Genomic DNA, 22866 nt, shown 5'->3' on the forward strand with positions numbered 1-22866 from the left:
GCTCAGACTGAAAAAAAATGTAATATATACCTGTAATGTCCCGTTTCGCTTCGGATTTCCCCGCCATTTAGTAACGCGTAAAGTGGCGTATTACTGTCAAGTTGCTTTCTTAATGTCTGAAAAAAGAAAAAAAAATTCAGCTATGTAGAATCCTTACACAATAATAAAAAAATTCAATTGTATTGAATTTGCAATCTGTATTGAAGAATGTAATGTACTAGAAATGTAACAAAAGCTCTTGTCGGATTTTCTCATTGAGACAATTATTCATCTCTCATTTTAAGAAGAACTGTAATACTTTCGGCGAGAAAACTGAGACGTGCACATGAACGATAGACTGGTATGTAGGCTACGTTGCGGCTACTGATTGACGTTTACGACGCGATCATCAGTGTTATGCTCTAATAGTATCAAGTAGTGTACGTATGCGTCGTTTGTATGAGAAAGCCGTCAAGAAATCTCCTTATCCGATATAATCCTGACCTATAAATAAAAAGTTTCAGACTAACAATAAACGTAAGAAAGTTTATAATTTTAATGCGCGAGAGATCATTATGGCGTACACAATGTGTGACATCGATTCTCGCATATGGGGATAATCAATAAAAATTCATCGCTCCATGATATTCAAGGGATTAAAGAGAAATTAATCAGGGACATCCTGTACGCGTTACAGGAAGCTTTCCCGTATCGGGGCACCGCGGGTATCCGTTTCTTCCGCAAACTGTAAACTTTCTAGCGACTACGCACAGTTTCTCGCATACAAGCACGCAGCTGCGTCTGTACTGCGTGTTCGCGCAGACGACGAGTTTAGCGCGCGAGAGACGTTGCAAAATCGTGATTGCACTTCGTCGGGAGGAGAATTTTCGCTCTTACGTTTTTACGGGAGGAGAGAGGAGGGAGAGAGGGAGGAGAAGGGGGATGGCAAGGGAGACGCGGTGCTGCCTGGGTAGGTGTGCGTGCAATATCGAGAGAAACTGTACGCACACCGTACGCACGCACCTTACGCGCGGATGCTGCGGCTCCGAAATCGCGGCGGCGACATTACCGCATGTAACGAACGGCTGCTTGCTTGTAACAACGTAGGAACGCGGACGTGCATCTGCGGCCAATTAAAATACGTTGATGCCTGGGTATCGTTAGACACGCTACTCGTAATACCTTTCGGGCGTTTCGGATATCTCTCCAAGGAGAGGATTTCTCTATTCATTTCCTAAGTGTCACGTGGGAACGAATCTGGTTTAAATTGCATATTATGCGCATTTATCAAAATTTTTGATAAGGATTTTAATCCTTTTGTAGGTCACACATTTCTTTCGCTCTGTTCCTGGTCACATATGGATCACAATATCTTGTCGCAGTTTTAGCTGTCTCAGAATGCTTGAAAAAATTCTTCGAAAATTTATGTATATTCCTTGATATCTCTGTAGAAAATAATCATTTACAATAAAAGTTAAAAAATAAACTTTCAAAATTGTTTTATTGATTAAGGTCTTCGGGATATTCTATCGCTAAAATATTGATAGAGTCAAAATGACCCATATGTGACCTTTAAGAGTTAATTAGTAGTTAATTAAGAAAGATATATACTAATTAAGAAATTAATCGTAATCACATATTTTGATATTTTAACAAATTTATTTTTATTTCTTGCCCATATGTGTGCTTTGGCTTAACGTCTCCGCGGATAATTTGTACAACGCGATATAGGGAAAACTTTCCTTCGGCTTCCAAGCCGTAGGAAGCAATCACGTAATCTCTATTATGGTGGTTACATCCCGCGCGAGATGAACAGTCGGTACAAGTGATGAACAGATGATTCTCGCGAACGTGTTCTGCATCCGTTCCTCGGAATTTTTTAAACTGGTCTCTCACGGGCCGGAAACAGCGTTAGCGTATTACGTACCCGATGATACATCGCTGATGTACCGTCTAATGTACGTAATAGGACCATGGAATGCAATTCAGCGAAAAGGTCGAAAAGACATTTCTCAGAATTTCTCCCGTAGAGAGAGAAAGACGCTTCGTTCTTCGGATCGTTATAAAGAAAAACTGTTGTATTTTAAAATTCCTTTTTAAATTCTTCATGTGAATCTTGACGCTTATTCTTTTATTTTCCGATTCCCGAATCTTCAGGGTCTCGTAATTCTTGAAAGATTCTTAAAATCTCTTTTACCATTTCTCTAATTTCTCTTTTGCGATATAAAAGCCGCGATAAAAATCGCGTTTATCACCCATATTGTATTTCCGGCGCGTGCAACTATTATGCAAAATAATGGTATGCAGTGTAATGCCAAGAGTCCGCAGGGATTACGATGTAAGTTAACCGCGAGTTACGTAATGAGCAACTTATAACTGAGCAGCTCTTTAAACTCAATAAGAGGGAAACAATGAGCCATTAAGTATCGCTTGTACAATTACCGATAGTTAGACCGCGATAAGTGATATTCAGCGGCTTTTATCACACCAACGTGATTAAAGGATCATCAACTATGTTCGCATTGCTTCATTTTATGTTCTAAAGAACCTGCAAATTAATCTCACTTAACGAGCTATTTGAACTCGCTATTTCATCAACCACAACCGATAATCGATGATCTATTTCTTTCTGACAAAATTAAGATAATTTATAAATAGTATAATAGCATTGTTTTTAAGGCAACGATTAATCTGTAACAATAACAAGATTATTATTCTCCTTAATATCCATAATATTTTTCTTTTTAATTGAAAAGTTCTTCGAACTCGTGTAAAAAGATTCCTATAAATTTTAATAGTTCTAATAGTTTTTCTTGCTTCTTAATAATTTTAATAATTATCTGTATTATCCTGTTAACTTTATTGCTTCTTCTATGACGATAAATAAGCGAAACTAAAACGGAACGAGTTAATGACCGTGATGATTGTGAATCATTAGTCGGATTATCGATCGTTCGCAAAAAAATTGAGAATAACCGAGTAATTTGAACGAGATTGATCTTGCGTTTCTTCGATGCACGCATCTTCTCGAGGTCAGATTAAGAAATCGAACTTCGGGCACGTCTGGCCGGTGGCCGGTATCTGAGAAAGGAGAGATCGCAAGGTGCGTTGCGCAACCGTTCCCGGATAATTTATACCACTCACGGTTAACAAATACCACGCACCGTATAGCTTTGTGTGAGCAGCGCGCGAGTTATTTTGCACTCTCTCTATGGTATGCGAACTATAAATTGCCGAATAAACGTTGCATTCACTATGTTGATCCTTTCAATCGCGCTTATTGCTTTCATATACTAATTGTAAGACTTATTCACGCTACCGCGATCCTTAGATACCGAGATAGTATCACGGACAATCAATTCCCATTATATCTGTAATCGATACGGTGTGTTAAAAATGATAATTTGCTTGTTTGAAATTATTTTAACGAAATTATTTTAGAACGGCACAATCTTACATCTCTTAAGATCAATTATTTACTTAAGTATAATTTATTTACGGTATACACAATTAATTTTATGATGTAAATTAAACGCTATTACTTTATATTCCATTTGCTTTTTTTTAACAAAGATTGTTAATAAATCTTAATTTATGTTGTGTGAATTATATTAATGTTACAAATCTTTACACTAATGTTATAAATCTTTACTTATATACTAACAATCTCGTAGAAAGGTCTCCCTTGTACAGAGAATTGAACCGTCTCTTATAGAGAAAAATGATTGTGCAAAGGTGCATGAAATAAAAACTACGATCATAGAGAGATAATGTTGCTAAACAATATTTATTATAACTGAATCAAACTATCTGAGAGAAAATCATGCGGATATATGTAGAATGCGGATATAGTTTAAGCAATCGAATGCTTTCTACTAACGGAAATAACATGAATGAAAAAGGAAAAAGAGTGCTACTTATTTAATTAGACTTCAATATATAAATGTCAATTAAGAAAGTATAAATTTATAAAATTATACGGTAGAGATGAAATTAGTAATTATAGCAATATATGCACTTCTATATGAATATATTAATTGATTGAGTTAGAAGCTAGATGCAATTAAGATATAGCAAAGAAATGTTTTTCTGTTAAATTAAATAAAACATTCCAAATAATTGAGAATGACGACAAGTCAATATTTAAAAATAAAATCCCCCCAGAAATAACAAATAGATGGGGCAACAACTTTTGACAGCCTAAACTATTGCTAAATAAAAATTAGAAGGAGCATGGAAGTCATTGAGAAGAGTAATCTTGTTCTAATCTATTTTTCTATTAAAATATCTTTGAGAGATATATACATATAGTTCGTTAAAGATATTAAGAAATGTTTGCAACCGTCAGTATTTGTTCGGATATTATGCAATTCAAGGTCGTTGAGTGGCCTCAGAATTCCTTGACCAACGAAATTCTTGGCAGTTTCATTGAGAAGATTAAAAGGCCAGATCGCCGAGTACCTTTCTTTTTTGGCAGCATCAGTATTTTTATCTTTTGTTCACAGTCCGCTATTCATGTTTTTTTTATAAAGATTGCATTTACTGTTACCAAACTGATAATTACAGCCGCAATTAGCGTCAATTCGGCAATGTAAATGTGGATTTGCTTGCGAACATAATTTGACGAAGGAAAGTGAATCAAACAACGTACATGTATTCCTCTTATTTTTCTCTACCGTAAATAATTGGTACTAGAATATTTTCCATAATTGTGAGCGCACTTTAATGTGCAATATGATGCATTACGTCGATGCATCGGGGCTTCGGATGGTAATTTCAAAATTGCATCATTAGCGTCCTACATTTAATTCGGGAGTGAAAGCATGTTGACCGACTTATACGCAATGAAGAATTTCCAATGATGCTGGGGGTCTCGTAACAATTATGTAACGAAACGCTCGAATTATCGCATAAGTTATACATCTGGCTCGTCACAAAGACATTACACCTCGGAATATTATCCAATTAACATTATCAATGCTTCCTAAGCAGAAAAATGTACAAATGTCAATCGCTCAATGTTAATCGTAGATAGCTTCGGGTAATGATTTTCAGACATATTTATGTGTAATAATATTTATTAATTTTCAGACATATTTATGTGTGTAATAATTATTATTGACATAGTGAACAAAACATTATGACGCTTATTTAAATGCATTTTGATTATAACTGATATGATAAATTATCGGTTTTTATCGAGATGTAATTTGTCACAAAAAATATTGACGTCATTTACTAGTAATACGCATCATGGCATCTCATGTCAACACGAATTATCTAATTATTACATAAACTTCTGGGAAGTGATCTAAGATCAAAATCATGAAGTTCTCCAAAAGTTGTAGTTACGACACACATATACACACACATATATCCATTTATATGACATATGTATAAGTGCAAGTAAAATCAAAGATTAATCGCTGCCAAAAATATTAATTTTTGAATACAAAATTAATTTATTATTTCATGCAAATCTCTTTGTTTTAAGTAGCAATTAAAGATAATATATGTAAGTTTTTATCTACACTTCTCGTTTAAAGTCTTCTAAGGATTTACAAATTCTCAACAAATAACAAGGACTACCAGTTTGGTAGCAAAGAGTCTTGCTTAATCTTGAATCTAAGATCCTAAGCTATCGCTATGGAAAGTGTGTTTCGTAATATATTTTCCAGGTTATTTACGCACTATTCTACGAACTAAGCGTTTCTACTTTGTATTAATAATTTATTCAGCATGAATATAAAATTGTATTATATGTATATAACATACATGTATACATACCACATATACACACACACACATACAACATTTCAATTAAAATATTTTTTGATATCTAATTATATTATGGCAATTTCATAAGCACAAATTTTGCCACATATAGTGCACGATAAAGTAAATAATAAATTTATCATTTTATTTTAATAATTTTTGTATGTTCGAAATTTTTACAACAATATGTTTCTCTGGGAAGTGTTTCCAATAATTATAGAATATGAATTACTCAATGCACGCATATTCTCGATACTCGGCACTAATTTTCAAATGTAGGTCAATGCTTGCTCTATGAAAAGTAGTGGATAGTTATATGTATATAATGTCGACAACCTCCCAATAAAAAAAAAAATTGTTTGCGCAAACGCGCATTAAGTATGCATATATTTAATACTGTATGTTTTAATACTTGTACTATTAACTCTCATGTCAACACGAATTATCTAATTATTACATAAACTTCTGGGAAGTGATCTAAGATCAAAATCATGAAGTTCTCCAAAAGTTGTAGTTACGACACACATATACACACACATATATCCATTTATATGACATATGTATAAGTGCAAGTAAAATCAAAGATTAATCGCTGCCAAAAATATTAATTTTTGAATACAAAATTAATTTATTATTTCATGCAAATCTCTTTGTTTTAAGTAGCAATTAAAGATAATATATGTAAGTTTTTATCTACACTTCTCGTTTAAAGTCTTCTAAGGATTTACAAATTCTCAACAAATAACAAGGACTACCAGTTTGGTAGCAAAGAGTCTTGCTTAATCTTGAATCTAAGATCCTAAGCTATCGCTATGGAAAGTGTGTTTCGTAATATATTTTCCAGGTTATTTACGCACTATTCTACGAACTAAGCGTTTCTACTTTGTATTAATAATTTATTCAGCATGAATATAAAATTGTATTATATGTATATAACATACATGTATACATACCACATATACACACACACACATACAACATTTCAATTAAAATATTTTTTGATATCTAATTATATTATGGCAATTTCATAAGCACAAATTTTGCCACATATAGTGCACGATAAAGTAAATAATAAATTTATCATTTTATTTTAATAATTTTTGTATGTTCGAAATTTTTACAACAATATGTTTCTCTGGGAAGTGTTTCCAATAATTATAGAATATGAATTACTCAATGCACGCATATTCTCGATACTCGGCACTAATTTTCAAATGTAGGTCAATGCTTGCTCTATGAAAAGTAGTGGATAGTTATATGTATATAATGTCGACAACCTCCCAATAAAAAAAAAATTGTTTGCGCAAACGCGCATTAAGTATGCATATATTTAATACTGTATGTTTTAATACTTGTACTATTAACTTACTGTTATTATTTTTGCAGGTAGGATAGCAGCAATCTGCCTAGGTCTCCTTGCACTTATAATCGGCATAGTGCTCAGTAGCATACCGTGGGTTGATTACCTTATTTTAAGAGTAAGTATGAAACACTTTGAATATACATATTTTGCGTTCGATACATTTAATAAATATGTAATATAGTTATCGCGAGATCTTTAAAATATTGTATCTTGTATGCTCTTTTATTTTTATATATTATTAAAATAATATAAATAAAATTATCTATGAACATATAATAAGATGCCATTTATATACTGTCAATGTATTTTACAAATTAATATATATCTATAATTTTAGATAGAAATGAATGTATCAGTTAATAATAAATATAAATGTAATTTATAAAATGTAATTTATAGGGGAGCAAACCATAGAATCATGTATAATGGTAATTTGATCTCATTAATTGTAATTGACACGATTGAAAACATTTAGGTGATATGTTTAGGCGACAAAATTAAGATTGTCGCACAAGCAATACATCATCAATGAGTCATGTGTAATCATTTCTTTGACGGGTTCTTGCCTTTCGATTTCGTTTTACTTTCAAATCCCGTGAAGACTGAGATTATATGAGTGTATTTGGACAAAGTATGTCTCACGCAATGAATAATTAATATTTTTTATGGCCCATACTTGCCGTAGAGTAATTTGCATTCGCAGTAAATAACTTCGCGAGTCTCTTTTATCATCTAAGGTCAGCTTAACGTACGCGGAATAGACTGTCTGCAAATAATTTATGATTGTCAATCATGAATTGAATATATTATTATATGTGCAATCTTTATTAATAACGTTACTTGCACAACTTAAATTGCAAATCATCTGATACGATTACATATAAATTATTTTTGAGAAATATCAATTCATTAATTTTATTGTATTGTTATCAATCTTTATCACATATTAATTAAATATTTTGAAGCCAATGTTATTATTGTAATTATATTGTAATTATGTATTGTATTTATAATTGTTAGTAGAAAAGGAGAAATTGATTCTGCTACACAAACTCTACATGATTTCTTTATGATAATGCTATTTCGTGACTTGTAGCTCTTTAATTATTCGCAATTATATTAATTCTCATAAAAATAATTTACAGTTGCTTTAAAGTTGTTGCTCGCTACAATTACTACAAGTTTTTGCAACATAAGTAGAAATTTATTTCCGTCATTTTTTCTTTCCGCGACGTTTCCTTTTTATCTAAAAGAAAAACGAAAACATTTTTTCACAAAAAGAGTATAAAAGAGAATCTTGAAACTTTTCAATGTTTAAGAATCCACTTTCATCTATTTAGAATGAGCTCCTATTAACTCGTTTTACTATACTTCTTTCATTTTAATTTCCTCGGAAATTATCTGAATCATTAATGCGCAAGATAGACACTCAAAGTATGTGTAGCAATCTAATCATGTAATCTAATAATGCTTCCCGAAAGTATATGTGACCTCTTTCCTTACAATGAATTCAACACAATAAATAACATTGCGCTATCAATTATCTAATTTAAAAAACTAATTATGAAAAGCAATTTTATTATTTTATTTTTTTCAAGATGATTAACGAATCGTTTCATAAAAACCTTACGATAAATTACCCGAAATGAAATACGAACGTGCACGTATACAGATCGCAGTTTTAACTTAAGAGAAACCGCCGGTACAACACGCTGGTAATAATATCGACAATTTATCGTGTTTTTCCAGCAACTGCGACTATGGAACGGCTCGCTCTCCTTTCAATATTGGCAAAAGCCAGGCGTAGCTCGATTAACCAAAGTCTACATATTTAATGTAACCAACACGGAGAACTTCCTGCAGTTTAACGAGAAGCCAAAGCTCCAGGAAATCGGCCCATTCGTTTATCGGTAAATATACGCTTACTCGTATTGCAAATTTGCATGATCATAAAATTAGCACTAAAATATATTTTTCTACGAACAATTATTTTAGGTATCTTCGTGTTTACTTAGTTACTGTAGTTTCTTAATACTTTCCCAAAGCGCTTGTTAGTATGCAAACCGGCCGAACGATGCTTCATTCGGGTTGCGTATCTGTCTGGGCTAAGCTTTGTTAGACAGCACGACGATCACTTCGCAATCGATATAATAAATGTGCATCTTTTTGCAGAGAGGATATGGAAAAGGTTAACATCGTATTTCACAATAACGGAACCGTCAGTTATCAGCATAAGAAAATTCTGAACTTTGTACCTGAAATGTCTAAAGACGGAAATATCAAATTGATGGTGCCGAATATACCTTTGCTAGTGAGTTTATAGCACATACGAACTAATTTTATACTAATATTGTACAAACTAATATATGTATATATTATTAAAATGTATAAAGAAAATTTATGTGATTCATCTTCTTTTTTTATTCTCGATAAGAAATCAAAGATATATGTAAACGAGTATTTTTCTTTTCTCTGCAGACACTTTCGACGCAAAGCAAGAGCCTTCCACATATCATCACAATGGGATTATCAATTTTCTTGAGCGGGATGCATATGAAACCCTTCGTTCCTGTGACGGCGCAGGAACTCGTCTTTGGGTATGACGATCCACTAGTTAGTCTCGGATATCGATTTCTTCCCAAAACAAGACGGCCCATGAGCAGAATGGGCCTTCTTATCGGAGTAAGTGCCAGGCAATAATTATTACATTATCATAATTTAGTTTCCGCGCTATATATTTTTATAAAAAATAATTATTTTATATTTTTTACTCGTGCAAGCTAATATATATTCTTTATAATCAAACTCCAGAGAAACGGCACATTGAGCGAAATATCCACAATATTTACCGGACATACAGATATGAAAGAGTTTGGTTTGATAAATCGATTGAACGGGCTTGATCATTTGCCGTATTGGCCGACGGCACCTTGTAATTCCATTACAGCTTCGGAAGGTAAGTTTCTTTGCGCATCAAAAAAATATACACACAGCTACATACAACTTATTAAATTCGCTTTGATGATACGAGTTTTCGTCTCAATGAAATGTTGAGTTGACATATTTTGTCACAACTAAATTTTAAATAATCTTTGAACAGGATCCTTCTTTCCGCCGCGGGATCAGACCGGTGCTGATATCATTCACGTGTGGGACAAGGATCTCTGCAGAACATTGCCGTTGCAATATCGCGGACCGGTAGAAAAAACTGGTATCAAGGCGGATTTATATACCCCGCCAGATGTAGTTTTCGGTCAACCGAACGAGACTACGGAGAATGAGTGCTTTTGCTCCGACGGCATCAACAATTGTCCCCTGCAAGGCTTGCAAGACATTAGCCCGTGCCAGTACAGTGAGTGTTTCAGTGAAAAGTATTTCGAAAAGTTAACGAAGCTCTTGGGTGCGCGATAAAACAAAGGCGATAAAAGATGAAATTTATGCAACTTGCATTTTCTTACTTCAGGTGCGCCAGTTTACCTCTCGTTTCCACACTTTTACAAAGCCGATCCTAAATTGTTAGATGCCATTGACGGACTCAACCCGATGGAAAAGCTACACGAAACATACTTCAAAATTCAACCGGTAAGTAAAACATGAAGAAAATTCTTAAAAATTTGTTCATATCGACAACAAATTCGTATCAATTTACATATCAAGCTTAGACTAAACGTGAGAATAAATAGTAGCATATATTAAAATAGAACGCCTCATATATCTTTGATATTCGAATCACTTGAAAAATCATGATTTTTAGGATCTGAGATATAATTTGGATTTGAAATACTCTTATTTTTGCTTTTAGAAACTCGGTGTGCCGGTCGAAGTTAAAGTTCGCGTCCAGTTGAATCTAAAAGTAGAGCAACAACATAATATTGCGGTGGTCTCGAATTTCTCTGACATAGTTTTCCCTATCATGTGGCTCGAGGAGGGCATAGAAGAGCTTACGCCGCCCATCAGACGATGGATCTATCTTGCGACCACGTTCGCCGACATCGCTGTACCCTGCATCACATACGGTATGATTCTAGTCGGATTGACGATAATCATTACAGTGTTCGTGAAGATTTACAAGAGTCCAGTGTTGGCGCACGAGGCAATCGAGCTCGGCAAGAGGACTATCAGGAGGGGCTCGTCCTTTCTGATAACCGGCCAGCATCGTTTGTTGGCCGGTCGAGACTCTTATATCTTATTGAACAACGATGACTTCGACGAGAACCAGGGCGTGATAGAGGTCTGATGGACATGCTGTTCTGTGCATGAATTTTAATGTTTGCTGATGCTGTATAAATAAGTGTACGCATTAATTATAGTGATCGTCACGTAAGCGATAATTAATGACGCTTAGTCCCGATTCTTCGTAAATTAATTTAATTGTGACATTCATAAAAGATTTATTAAATAGTGATGGTATATGCTGAAAGTAATTAGAGAATCGCGATTTTAGATAGCAGAATTTAAGAATCTCACAGGAATTAAGATAACTAGAATCTAAGGCGTTTAAAAATTTAACTCATCTATGTCTCAAGGTATGATTTAGGATCCAAAAAATTTAAATAATCTACGATTCAATTAACTTGGATTTTGATTAACATATGATTTAAGGTGTTTATAAAGTTCGAAGAATATAGGAATTATAAAGTCTTACATGACATAAGGAGATCTTCATCGAGACTTTAATTGTCAATAAAATGTATATGCTAAGAGCTCTTATACGACTCTTTCATAAAACTTGCCGAAAGGCTACGAGTCTTTTAATTAATCTAGGATTGTATTTGATTTTTTTTATTATTTCACCAAATATAACCGTAAACTGCACACACAGTTAGTGTGTATAACTAGATTGTAATTAAGATTTAAGAAATCTCGGCATTAATTCTTAGGCTTAGGATTCTCGAAGCCACATATCATCTAAATTGGATTTAACAATCCAAGTATTAAAATTTTTAAAGATTTTTTTCCAAGGGTTGATTGTGCAAGAATTATGGTGCATGTATATATATTTCATCAATTAAATGATAACCGATTTATTTCTTGTCAAAAAAAGAATCGAGCTAATAATTAAATCTAGGCGTCATTAATTAATAATAATATCGTTGCTAAAAAAATGTTGGTTAAGTACCTGCGATACGGTATGTGACGTAATGTAAAATGCATCTTCTTTGACTGCGTACACCAAAGTCTCACTGTTGATGGATAACTAATTAACTATAACTATATGCGGAGCCAAATTGGTATTTGTATATTCATTTCACGTGAAGAAAGGCTTCCTTTTATTTTACGCGAATTTTTATTCGGACGAAATCCGCGGAACAGTTTTTATTTGTTTAAATGGAATCGAAATTCGCCAAAGAATCCTTCACGATCTTTCACAATGCGTGAAAGTAAACCGATACGACCATTATAATATTCGTATAGCTATAACAAAATGTAATATGTATTAGCGTTTTCCTTATTAGTTATGGAAGAAAACTTTTGGGATCCAAGGGACGTTTGTGTAATTAATCAGGGATTACCTGATAACCTTCGCGAGAGATCCCTAGATTATATTGAATATATTATTATGTCTGTGATTCCATTCTTATTTATATGTAATATGCAATTTGCGTTTGAATGGAGAGCAACGAGGAGAAGCTTCATTGGCAATTACGCGAATGGACGAAACTTTTACTTGTGCCGATCGTGGCAAGATCGCGCGTGACGATGCTTCTTCTCAACGTGTCCCACTCGTACTCGGCCATAATCTAGTGCAATATTAGTGATCGTATGTGTTAAGTAAACCATTGCCAGCAATCGTGCGGCGAAATAATGTCGAACTATAATAGAAGTAAGGTCAGTTGCACCGATCAATTTTAGCGCTACATATTATTACGCAAATCTAAATATCAGGTTAACGATTTGGAACCCGGCTCCAGTTCTATAGAAGAACATTGGAAAGACACCAATTTAGTTTAATCATGATTACTGTTAATCGATATCGGTGCGTTATATGAGTTAAATACGGCTTGACGGTTAATCAAATGAATGATACATTGAAAATGTAATATAATTATGTGTATCGGTTTTAAGTATTTTTAATATATCCCAAGAATGTGTGAAAAAACATTAGAGGGTAAGCTTGTTCTAGCACGAACGGAATTTTCTAACCGAAATTTAATAAAATAACTTTATCCAAATATCACTGTACATTTTTCACATTCAATTGTCACTCACCTACTCTTCATCCTCTATAACTATTAGATTTATCCTTTCTTCTGAAATTTATATTAAAAACGGAATCAATTTCTATATGTAACTTATATTTAGAGTGCTTAAATACAGTCAGTGAATTATTGCTCTTATTTAAACTTTTCGTCGCCGTAACGAGAAATAGAAATTGATGCAATATATAATGCAGGAGAAATCTAAACTAATTCTATTGTATAAATATGGTTGAATGTTAAATCGAGTTGTTGATTATTGAAGAAGATATTTCCGGTTCCACACGTATTGGTCCCAGCGACGAAAATTTATCATAAGTATTTTATAAAAAATATAATGGATTATGTTTCTTTCTTCGAATTCTTCTCGATCACAGAACAGTGCATGTTTTTGACTGAAAAGTAAAAAAAAATTTATATTTGATATAATTTTTATAATTGATTTTTTTATATAAAATTAAGATTATATGGGAAAAGAGGTTTATCTCCTCTATAAAATATATACCTAATACATTTATCAGCGTACCTTAGCTTTTGGATTCGCTGCGCTGCTCGTTTTATTTCCATTCTCTATCTCTTGTCTCTTTCCTTTAAACAACTTTGCCACCTTAGCTAGAAGGCAATAATCGATTGTATAATATATTCGCGAGTTTAAATATTCTATTTAAATTAATATCTGATTTTTCTCTTGAATATTAGAAATACTATTTCGCAGAATAAATTCTAATCGATACTTTTGATTGACCTACTCTTATTTTTTGCGAGAAGTAAGGAGGAGACTAAAAAACGCTTGTTTCACCAACCTGTTCGCGGTGCCGGAGATTGTACCACATCAGCATCGTCTTGTGCGCCATCCGTCTGCACTTTCTCTGATTCTTCACCATGTACTTCCTCCTTGACCTTTTTTATCGTATTTTCAATAGTCCCCACAATCTTCTCAGTAATAGTTTCTGAAATTGCCGATTTCGATTTTCCAAGCGACTTTGGGCTTGAATCTGCGGGTTCGTCATTCGTCTTCATCTCTTCCTCGCCTTTTTCCTTTTCGTGCTTATCCTTTTTGTGTTCGTCCTTTTCGTGCTCATCCTTTTCGTGCTCATCCTTTTCGTGCTCATTCTTTTCGCGTTCATCCTTTCTGTGTTCATCTTTTTCGCGTTCATCCTTTTCGCGTTCATCCTTTTCATGCTCATCCTTTTTGTGCTCGTCCTTTTCGTGCTTATCTTTTTCGGGTTCATCCTTCTTGCACTCATCCTTTTCGTGCTCATTCTTCTCGTGCTCATTCTTTTTGCTCTCTTGTGAGGGATCGTTCTCGTTACTCGAATTTTCGATACTTCCGGATTTTAGTCTCGGTGGTTTCGGCGGTGGTGTGGGATTCGTTAACGTTTCTTGTTTCTTTTCTTCGTGTGTCCTCGAAGCTGCTGCTTCTGTGCATGACTCCTCGGCATCTTTCGCCGCTGTCGCTGTCATTTCCACGTTTTTATTATTTTTCTGTCTTTCATTATTTTCCTGTACATTATCTTTACTTTCATTATCTGTTTTGTCTTCAGTATTTTCGCCATTCTGCGCGTTTTCTTCGTTCTTTGACTCATCTTCCTTGTCAGTCGGTTGTGATTCTTCGACTTTGGCATTTGTATTTGGAGTATGAACCTTTTTTTTTTGATTTTCCGATGGACTAGTTTTTGAAGGACTTTTTGATTTCTTAGGACTTACGATTTTTTCGTTGCTTGTCAAAGACGAAATTTTTTCCTTATTGACAATATCCGAATTTTCCTTTGACGAATCTTTTGAAGACTTCGTTTCAGTATTATTATGTTTTGGTGTTTCATTGATTTTGTTGACATGATGTGAATCATCTTTCTCATGTGTCGATTTTTCCGTAGCTCCGTCCGCTCGATGTTCATTATGTACATTTACAGGAAGCTTTAAAGGAGGTAGAGAACTTTTGTTCTGCGTGGCTGACTCCTGAAATTAACGAACAGCTCATAAACAATTTATATTAACTTAACTTAAAAATTAATTAATAATAAATTTAATTTAAAAGATTAATAGTTTTGTTAGAAATTTATATGGGATATAGTTGCATTTACAGTGGAATCCAATTGCGATTGAGAATCCATCTCATGTCTTCGACCAACCAATATCGTATGACATCCTCCGCATGCGACCTATAAAGTAAGAAAACAATTAGAATTGAATAAAAACACGATAAATATTCATTTAAGCAAAACAAGCAAAGTTACATTCGTGATGAAGAGTTCTTGATATTTGGCAGCAAATGTTACTTCGTGAACATTATTCTCATTTTCCTCCAGTCCTAATTTACCATGTCGCCCGTCACCACAAGTGAAGAGTTTGCCGAGTTCTATTAGTAATAATTAATACGATTGTTAATAACATTATTTAAAGATTTAGGGGGATGCAATAGTAGAATTTTAATTACCAGTAAGTATAGCGCTGTGACTTTCACCGCAAGCAATCTTGACGATTTTTTCATTTCGAAGAGACCCGCGTGCAAGATGCTTTGGCATATGTATTTCGTTAACGTTTGTGCCCATTCCAAGCTGCCCACTAGCATTACTGCCGGAGCAGTAAATGTTGCCATTTTCTAACAATTTAAACAATTACTCAGCAATTTGCAGATCCTTAACTATTGTCGTATTTTAGAGAGTTAAAATAAAATATAGATAGGTGATAAGAATGTGTTAATTCTTCTATTCGAAAATTTACAAATATGTGTCAAAGTATTGGAAATATATCGGTGTCAAAATCTATTGATCTCAACCTGCTAACACGAGTGTGTGATGACCGCCGCAGACGACATGAACTGCCGGCGCCGGTAACTGCATCTGCTTCGGTGCAACTTGCGTAGAGAAGTTGACATCGATCCCAAGTTTACCGCTTTCCGATTCACCGCAAACATAAACGAGACCGCTTTCTGGAAATAAACTGTGTGATGACTGAATTGCACACACGCTAATATATTTTACAACTTCTCGTGTTCGTGCGAATCGTTCTAAGCGCGCTGCAGCGGAAGCGATTTTATCTCGCGAAAAGTATGTTTCAGAATCCTTGAACAAATTCTTGGAACGGGATTTTAGGGTTATTGGATCAACATGTCTTAATAGATTTAAGTTTTTTTCTTTTTTTTGATACTAAAAGCGTGAAAATATAAAATATATATATATGTTATTTCGTGGAAAATATAAACATGTTCTTGTCTATTTTTCACTTCAAGGCTATTATATGACTTATTACTTTACGTAGGAATAAAATCATTGATTACCGGTCAAAAAAGCTGAATGATAATATCCCGCGCTGATTTCTTTCACCGATTCAGGAATAGGAACCTTTGTAGGCTTGTTAACAAGGCCCGAAACCCCCGGTAACCCTAACTGTCCTTCCAGATTACTTCCCCAAGCGACAACTCCTCCGTCGCTGGTCAGAACAATCGAATGATGCGATCCTGCTGCAATTTGGACGATCCTGGGTCCAGCGAGTCCGCAATCGTAGATCAAGATTGGAGAACTAGAGCTATCACCTATCGCAGAATTTTCCCGACCCAGTTGACCTTCTTGATTACTGCCGCACGCAAAGATTTTTTGGGCTCCTGAAGAAAAAAAAACATTTCAAGATATAAAGCGTATAAATGTTCCATGTGATTTAATTATGAATTAAAATTGTATTTTTCTGTTTTTAGCAAACTGATAAAAAATAATTTAGCTTTTAAATTAACGAGAAATTAATTAAGTTGATAAAATCTACTGTGAATACATTTTCACAAATTATTTGCCCGAAGCGGTTTTAATCTGTTGACAAATTAACATCTCGCACTCCTATCTGGAAAGTTAGCAAAGTGACGTGCCATTTAGGAGTCCTTATCATATTGATTCCTTCAAACGAGAATAAGTTTGAAGTTGAATGACTTGGCAAATATTCGTCGAAGTTCGTGAACACGCAAAGCCAAATATAGAAACGGCATGCTCACTTAATACCTCGTGTCTATTAATGACAACTGTATACATATTTACATATAAAAGAAATATTTCAAATATTGCGCATTACATTTATATTATTTCGTCAAGCTAATTTTTCATTTCTCACAATTTACAAAACAAATTATTAAAACAAATGACATAGTCAATTTAGGTATATGTAATCGAGAGAAAGCACGCTTGAGATATTTGTATATGCATTATTCGTCGTTGCTCACCTGTACATATTAGAGTGTGCGCTTTCCGCATGCGACGTGTGTGACTTTTTCTGGTTTCAAGACTATAACAGATGGGATTTTCATTAAAATCATGAGCAGCACTTAATTAAACGAACGATTTCGCAAGATATTATTAGCAAATTTTCAGAAACTATATTTAATGATTTGTCGACGCAAAAATAATATGTGTATAGCGACATTTAAGTGCATAAAATGTAATAGTTTTATTTATATTTGCTACATTACGATAAAATAATTACAAACTTTTTACACACGAAGGCTTGCTGATGTGATTCTTGTGACCCAGACCCAGTTGGCCCCAATCGTTACTGCCAAAGACGAAAAGTCTGCCGCTCTCTGGAATAAAAAGCAAGCAAAGGCGTTCCAAGCAAGCATGAAAGATACGTTCGGTAAATTATAATTCCGCAGAAACTATTCCTTAAAAATTGATATCTTTACTTATATAATATGGAGAATATTCAAGGCATCTAAAAGCATTTTGAAATATAATTTACTAGCAATAAACATGGTTACGTAAGTTTAATTACTATACTAAAAATGACGATAAAGATAGCTATTAATTTTATGCAAAAGTAAAATACAGTCTGAGATCTTCAGAAAAAATGTCGAAAAATTTGTAGAAATTCCATAAACATATTTACAAAATCCTAACATTTTAATGATATTTAAATTAATAATTAAAAAACAAGTAAAACAAAATTTGCAAATGGAAGAAATGGATGAGATATTAATGTTAGCGAGCAGCTGCGATGATAGTAATAATATAGTAATCATGATCTATAATTGCTTTTTTTATTTTACTAGTGTAACATTTTTGGTATAAAAAGTAATAACGCAATAAATTTTTTCGAGACGCGTTGAGCTAATAACGCCAACAATGTCGGCTAGACTGAGCATTGCGTGTTCAATATCGATTTACTGGACAGTGGATATTCCTATGTTAGCATAGCTCTGACTATATATATTCCTTACGTTGCATGCTACAGAAGCTGTAAATCATATGAACCCGAATTATATATCTTCATATTATAGTCTGTAAATTTTATAGCATAGCAATCAAAATTCAAGACTTTGAAACGTGCCTTATCGATGAAAATTATACTGTATAATGTAAATATCCGAGCAAGAACAAAACAATATTTTACAAATAAGTTCATAGAAGATAAAAAGAAAGATAGCTCTTTCTGACAGAAATAATTTTGTTGATTAAAGTTATTTTTTTGTAAACATTGCTCATCATGAATATGCGATTTACTGCCAACTTTACAATTCACGACATTGATTAATGATATGCGTCAATTCTTTTTTTTATATCTCGACAATTTAAGCTAGATGCTAGATCTTATCTTAAAATTAGTTCAAATTAATCTAAGCCAATAATCTCGCTGTTATTTCAATATTTCAAGCTGAATCTGAATTTAATTTTATGGGATAAAAATATACTATAATACCCATAATTCTTGATGATTTAATTATGTCCAATCTGAACCAAATTTAGATCTAATCTGGACTCGTGCATTGATGAGTACTTTCTTAAATTGAATCAGTGAAAATATCACTGATTAAAACAATGACATGATTTCACCGAATTATATTGTTTTTCAGTGAAAACACTCACACTTTGCTCCTTCCTTTTATGTTTCACTGATTAAGGCGGTAAGATTTCGTATAACTAATATGCATATTATACCTTTTTACTCTTAAGATATGATGATAAGCTCACAAAAAATGAACAAGGCTCTTGATCAAACGCAGATATTTCTTTAACAAAATATGTTGCTATGAAAATTTACTTCATAATATTATAATATAAGACGCGTTTTAAAATTGATTAAAACAGCCACTACCACTAACTGATTTTTTTCAGTACGATTTCACTGTTCGCAATGCTATACTTATATCTAAAAGCACTGTTTATCAGTGATAATACACTGATTCTATTTAAAAGAATACCTTCAATAGTTCAGGCTTGTGGATCTAGCCTGATTCCATCCTGGATTTAAAGGAACAATAACTACTCTTTTAACCAGATTCTAAATTTTTCTATAAAAAAAGCCATGCGTAGAACTTACGACAAATAACTGCAGAATGCTCATCCCCGCATTCAATGGCGACGACTGGATCCTTACGTATGAAGAAATGTGACGCAACATTGTCCGCAAATCTGCTACGGCCGATCGTGAAGACTGCCCCAGTCTCTACAATGTACAAAGATCGATACAATCGTTAAATATTGAAGACAAGATGAATCGAGGTTTTCTATCTTCAAAACGAATTTCTTCGATTGACAGATCTTGCATTCAAAGATCTGCGCACTTTGAGAAACAACGAAATTGTACGAATTCCTTTTTATCTAGAATCTCTCTTTTACTCAAAAGTTCAAACTTGAAATTATGCAGTATTTTCGTGGATTATACCCTGCATGTAGCAGAGAATCCGTAAAGACGTTATCATCTGCAGCATGCAAGATTGTAATCGTTGGATGTTATTCTAATACAAAGTTATAAATATACATATTACACAAGGATACATCATCTATATTGCACATAGAACCACTTGTAGCGATCTTTAATCTCTGACTCAAGCAAAAGTATACATAATGACTTTAGACGCAACATGTATAGTAATAGGAAGTATAATTATATAGATAACGGCTTTCTCTCTAAAATATTCCACGCATGTAGCTGTTCATATTTTACCATTATTTTTAGAAAAAAATGGATTGTTATAGAAGATAAACATTGTTGTTTAATTATGCTAATTATAGTAACGAAAGTAAACAGAAATAATTTTTTAAAGAAATTGAACTTAATTATCTTAATCATCTCTCATGGATTTTTCTATTTCTGAGCACCGTTGGTGGTGCATTATGGATATAGCTTGAGTGCAAATTTTATCGTTGCATAACTTTAGCATAAATTAAGTTTAAAGCCAGCGCGAAGAAAAAGAACCGGAAAGTCGTTAAGACACCGAATGACGTTTCAACACGAGATTAACAGCGGCATTTCGGTCTCCCTTCGCGCAAAGGTCAATAACGCAAAACTAGCGATAAATCCTTCGAGATTTACGCTTGCGTCTATCTTATCAAAAGTTCAAATAGCGGCCTTATGCATAATTCATTATGCATCTGTCCTTCGTCGGAAAGCAACGCAAGCTATCCCAATGTGAATTATCTCATTAAAAACTCTTCGTGCGATATATTACATATATGCAAAAAAAATTATAATACTCATTGTCAGAACTACAGATCTCTAGAGCTTTTAAAACTTTTCTTTTCAGATTTTTAATATTTTTTTTTGGATTGTTAAATCCTCGAGTGTTTTCTCAACTTCTCAAATTATTAATTCCCAAATTTCACGATTCTCAAATTGGAGGATTTTTAGTTTCTAAATATCCTTATCTTTTTAAATTTTAACAGATTTTTTTTTTAGATTTATAATTATCTTATATTCTAGATATTTTTTAATTTACAGATCTCTTGAATTATTATTTTTAGTATCTCATAACTTTGGAATTTGTATAAGACAAATCATAAAATACTGAGAAAATGAAACCAAATATATTCGGCTTTGTAGAAGATTAATAGTATCCAAAGTTCGCATATTTTCTAGGGTTGTTGACCCGAAGGTCGGTTAATAGCCACCAAATTGCTCCGCAAAATATATGTACTTACATAATCTGATAGTCGATAGCGATTCTTCGTGCGCACGTGAATAATAATCCAATCATATGTAAAACATTTAAAATGCAAGCGAATCATTTTTGATAAATATTAATATTAAAATACTATCAAAAATGGTGATATGACGAAAGCACCGTAGAAAGACCGTGTTGCGTGCGCAAAAAATATACATCACATAATTGCAAGTATGTGAAAGAGATACAGAATTAATACATTTTACAAAAAAATAAAGATAAATTAATTTATAAGCAATACACACACACACACACACACACACATAAATATGCTTATAACAAATATCGTTGAACAGAAAGGAAATAATATGTGTTTCTCATTTTATATGTATAAAAATTGACGTTCTTTAATTGGTCCCTGTTGTATTACGTCAACTGATGTTTACGGTGTGCACTATTGATATAAACATATAAGTTTATTAAACAAATGAAACGGTGCTCCGAGAAGCTTTTTGTCCCAACTTGCAATAACAACATTTAAGTTAATGATACGAATGCGCATACATGACTCGCATGTGACCACGGTGGCATTAGCCGATTAATGGTCGGATTGTGCTGGTAGCAGCATGCTCCTAAACAATTCACTACTATCCGCTATTCAGTACATTCATAACGTCATGCAGATTAAAGCGCATGTAATCTATCTTACAAATTTATTTTATGAATAAATTACATGCTGTTGATTATTCGGCTAAATAATGTGAGAATATATTTCCGTTTTACAAAGCGTGTATATTATAAGAACGTGCATAATGTAATAAAATATTCGAGCATATTTCTTCAACTTTTGCGAGCCTCTCGCGGCTTAATTGCAATAAACCCATTTGTCATCGAGTGACTGTAAATGACTGTAAATTGTACTTTATGCGCCGTGTGTACGTGCCCCTGATCGTTTGATAACAGCGACAGATATCGATTCTCGTTACTTCACGCGGACAACCGGCACGGCACGAAGCAGGGGTACGTCATGCGGGGGTTTTAATAATGTCGGGGGGAGATGTGCCCGCGCGTCGGTTTCAAGGATCGATCGCTGCCGGCGTTGTACTGGCGATCTAGGATAATTCGCGTTGATCAATTTTATTGCGGTGCGTGACGAATTTATGCGTGCAATATCATCTTTAGGTGCGTGCGTTACACAATCTCTTGTGTTTTCCTTTCGTTTTACCGGGTATGGTCTCTATGTCTGGCAGGCCCATGCTTGTATACCTTGCGCCGCGCAACTTGTAGCCGACTGACCGCCAGGTAAGCGGGCATGCTCGCCGGTGCTGGCGCTTTCGAAGGCGACCACCATGTATCCTAGCAACTGGAAATCAATTTCTAATGGCACAACCGCGTCGCTGTTTTCCTTACAATAAAGAATGGGAGCGATCGGCACGGTTCTCCAGCGTAATCGAAAATGATCGACTTTGCCCACTCTCTCGTTCTCTTTACATTTTTATCACGATAAAAATAGAAAAATCTAATTCTTATATATAAAATATATCTAAGTAATTATACAATTTTAATACATTATTTTATTGTGAAATAGATTAAATAATACAAAAATATTTTATTATAAATATTTTAAGTGTTTTTAAATAAAGCCTGAAATATTATACATATATGCGTTATATTATACGATAATTCAA

The 22866-nt window shown here is 33.7% G+C and overlaps 2 protein-coding genes across 2 annotated transcripts in view; one reads left to right on the plus strand and one right to left on the minus strand.

Moving 5' to 3' along the window:
* The window catches only part of LOC115241242 (scavenger receptor class B member 1), a 42185-nt gene extending 28898 nt beyond the window's left edge, over nucleotides 1–13287 (plus strand). The window contains exons 3-10 of the mRNA XM_029816899.1: nucleotides 7141–7232; nucleotides 8867–9027; nucleotides 9290–9428; nucleotides 9596–9799; nucleotides 9929–10073; nucleotides 10218–10469; nucleotides 10581–10699; nucleotides 10920–13287. Coding sequence (XP_029672759.1) covers nucleotides 7141–7232; nucleotides 8867–9027; nucleotides 9290–9428; nucleotides 9596–9799; nucleotides 9929–10073; nucleotides 10218–10469; nucleotides 10581–10699; nucleotides 10920–11354 — 1547 coding nt within the window. The 3' untranslated portion in view covers nucleotides 11355–13287. The remainder of the gene's footprint in view (nucleotides 1–7140; nucleotides 7233–8866; nucleotides 9028–9289; nucleotides 9429–9595; nucleotides 9800–9928; nucleotides 10074–10217; nucleotides 10470–10580; nucleotides 10700–10919) is intronic.
* Nucleotides 13288–13400: 113 nt separating this feature from the next.
* LOC115241241 (X-linked retinitis pigmentosa GTPase regulator) lies at nucleotides 13401–22498 on the minus strand. The gene is given in 13 exon segments (XM_029816898.1): nucleotides 13401–13709; nucleotides 13841–13926; nucleotides 14118–15273; nucleotides 15399–15476; nucleotides 15552–15673; nucleotides 15752–15916; nucleotides 16094–16246; nucleotides 16595–16918; nucleotides 17522–17545; nucleotides 17548–17583; nucleotides 17786–17878; nucleotides 19615–19740; nucleotides 22404–22498. Coding segments are annotated over 13 exon segments (2418 nt in total). The 5' UTR covers nucleotides 22435–22498; the 3' UTR covers nucleotides 13401–13685.
* Nucleotides 22499–22866: the final 368 nt, after the last annotated feature.

The sequence above is a fragment of the Formica exsecta genome, unplaced genomic scaffold (assembly GCF_003651465.1).
Source record: "Formica exsecta isolate Colony F162 unplaced genomic scaffold, ASM365146v1 scaffold47, whole genome shotgun sequence".
Lineage (NCBI taxonomy): Eukaryota > Metazoa > Arthropoda > Insecta > Hymenoptera > Formicidae > Formica > Formica exsecta.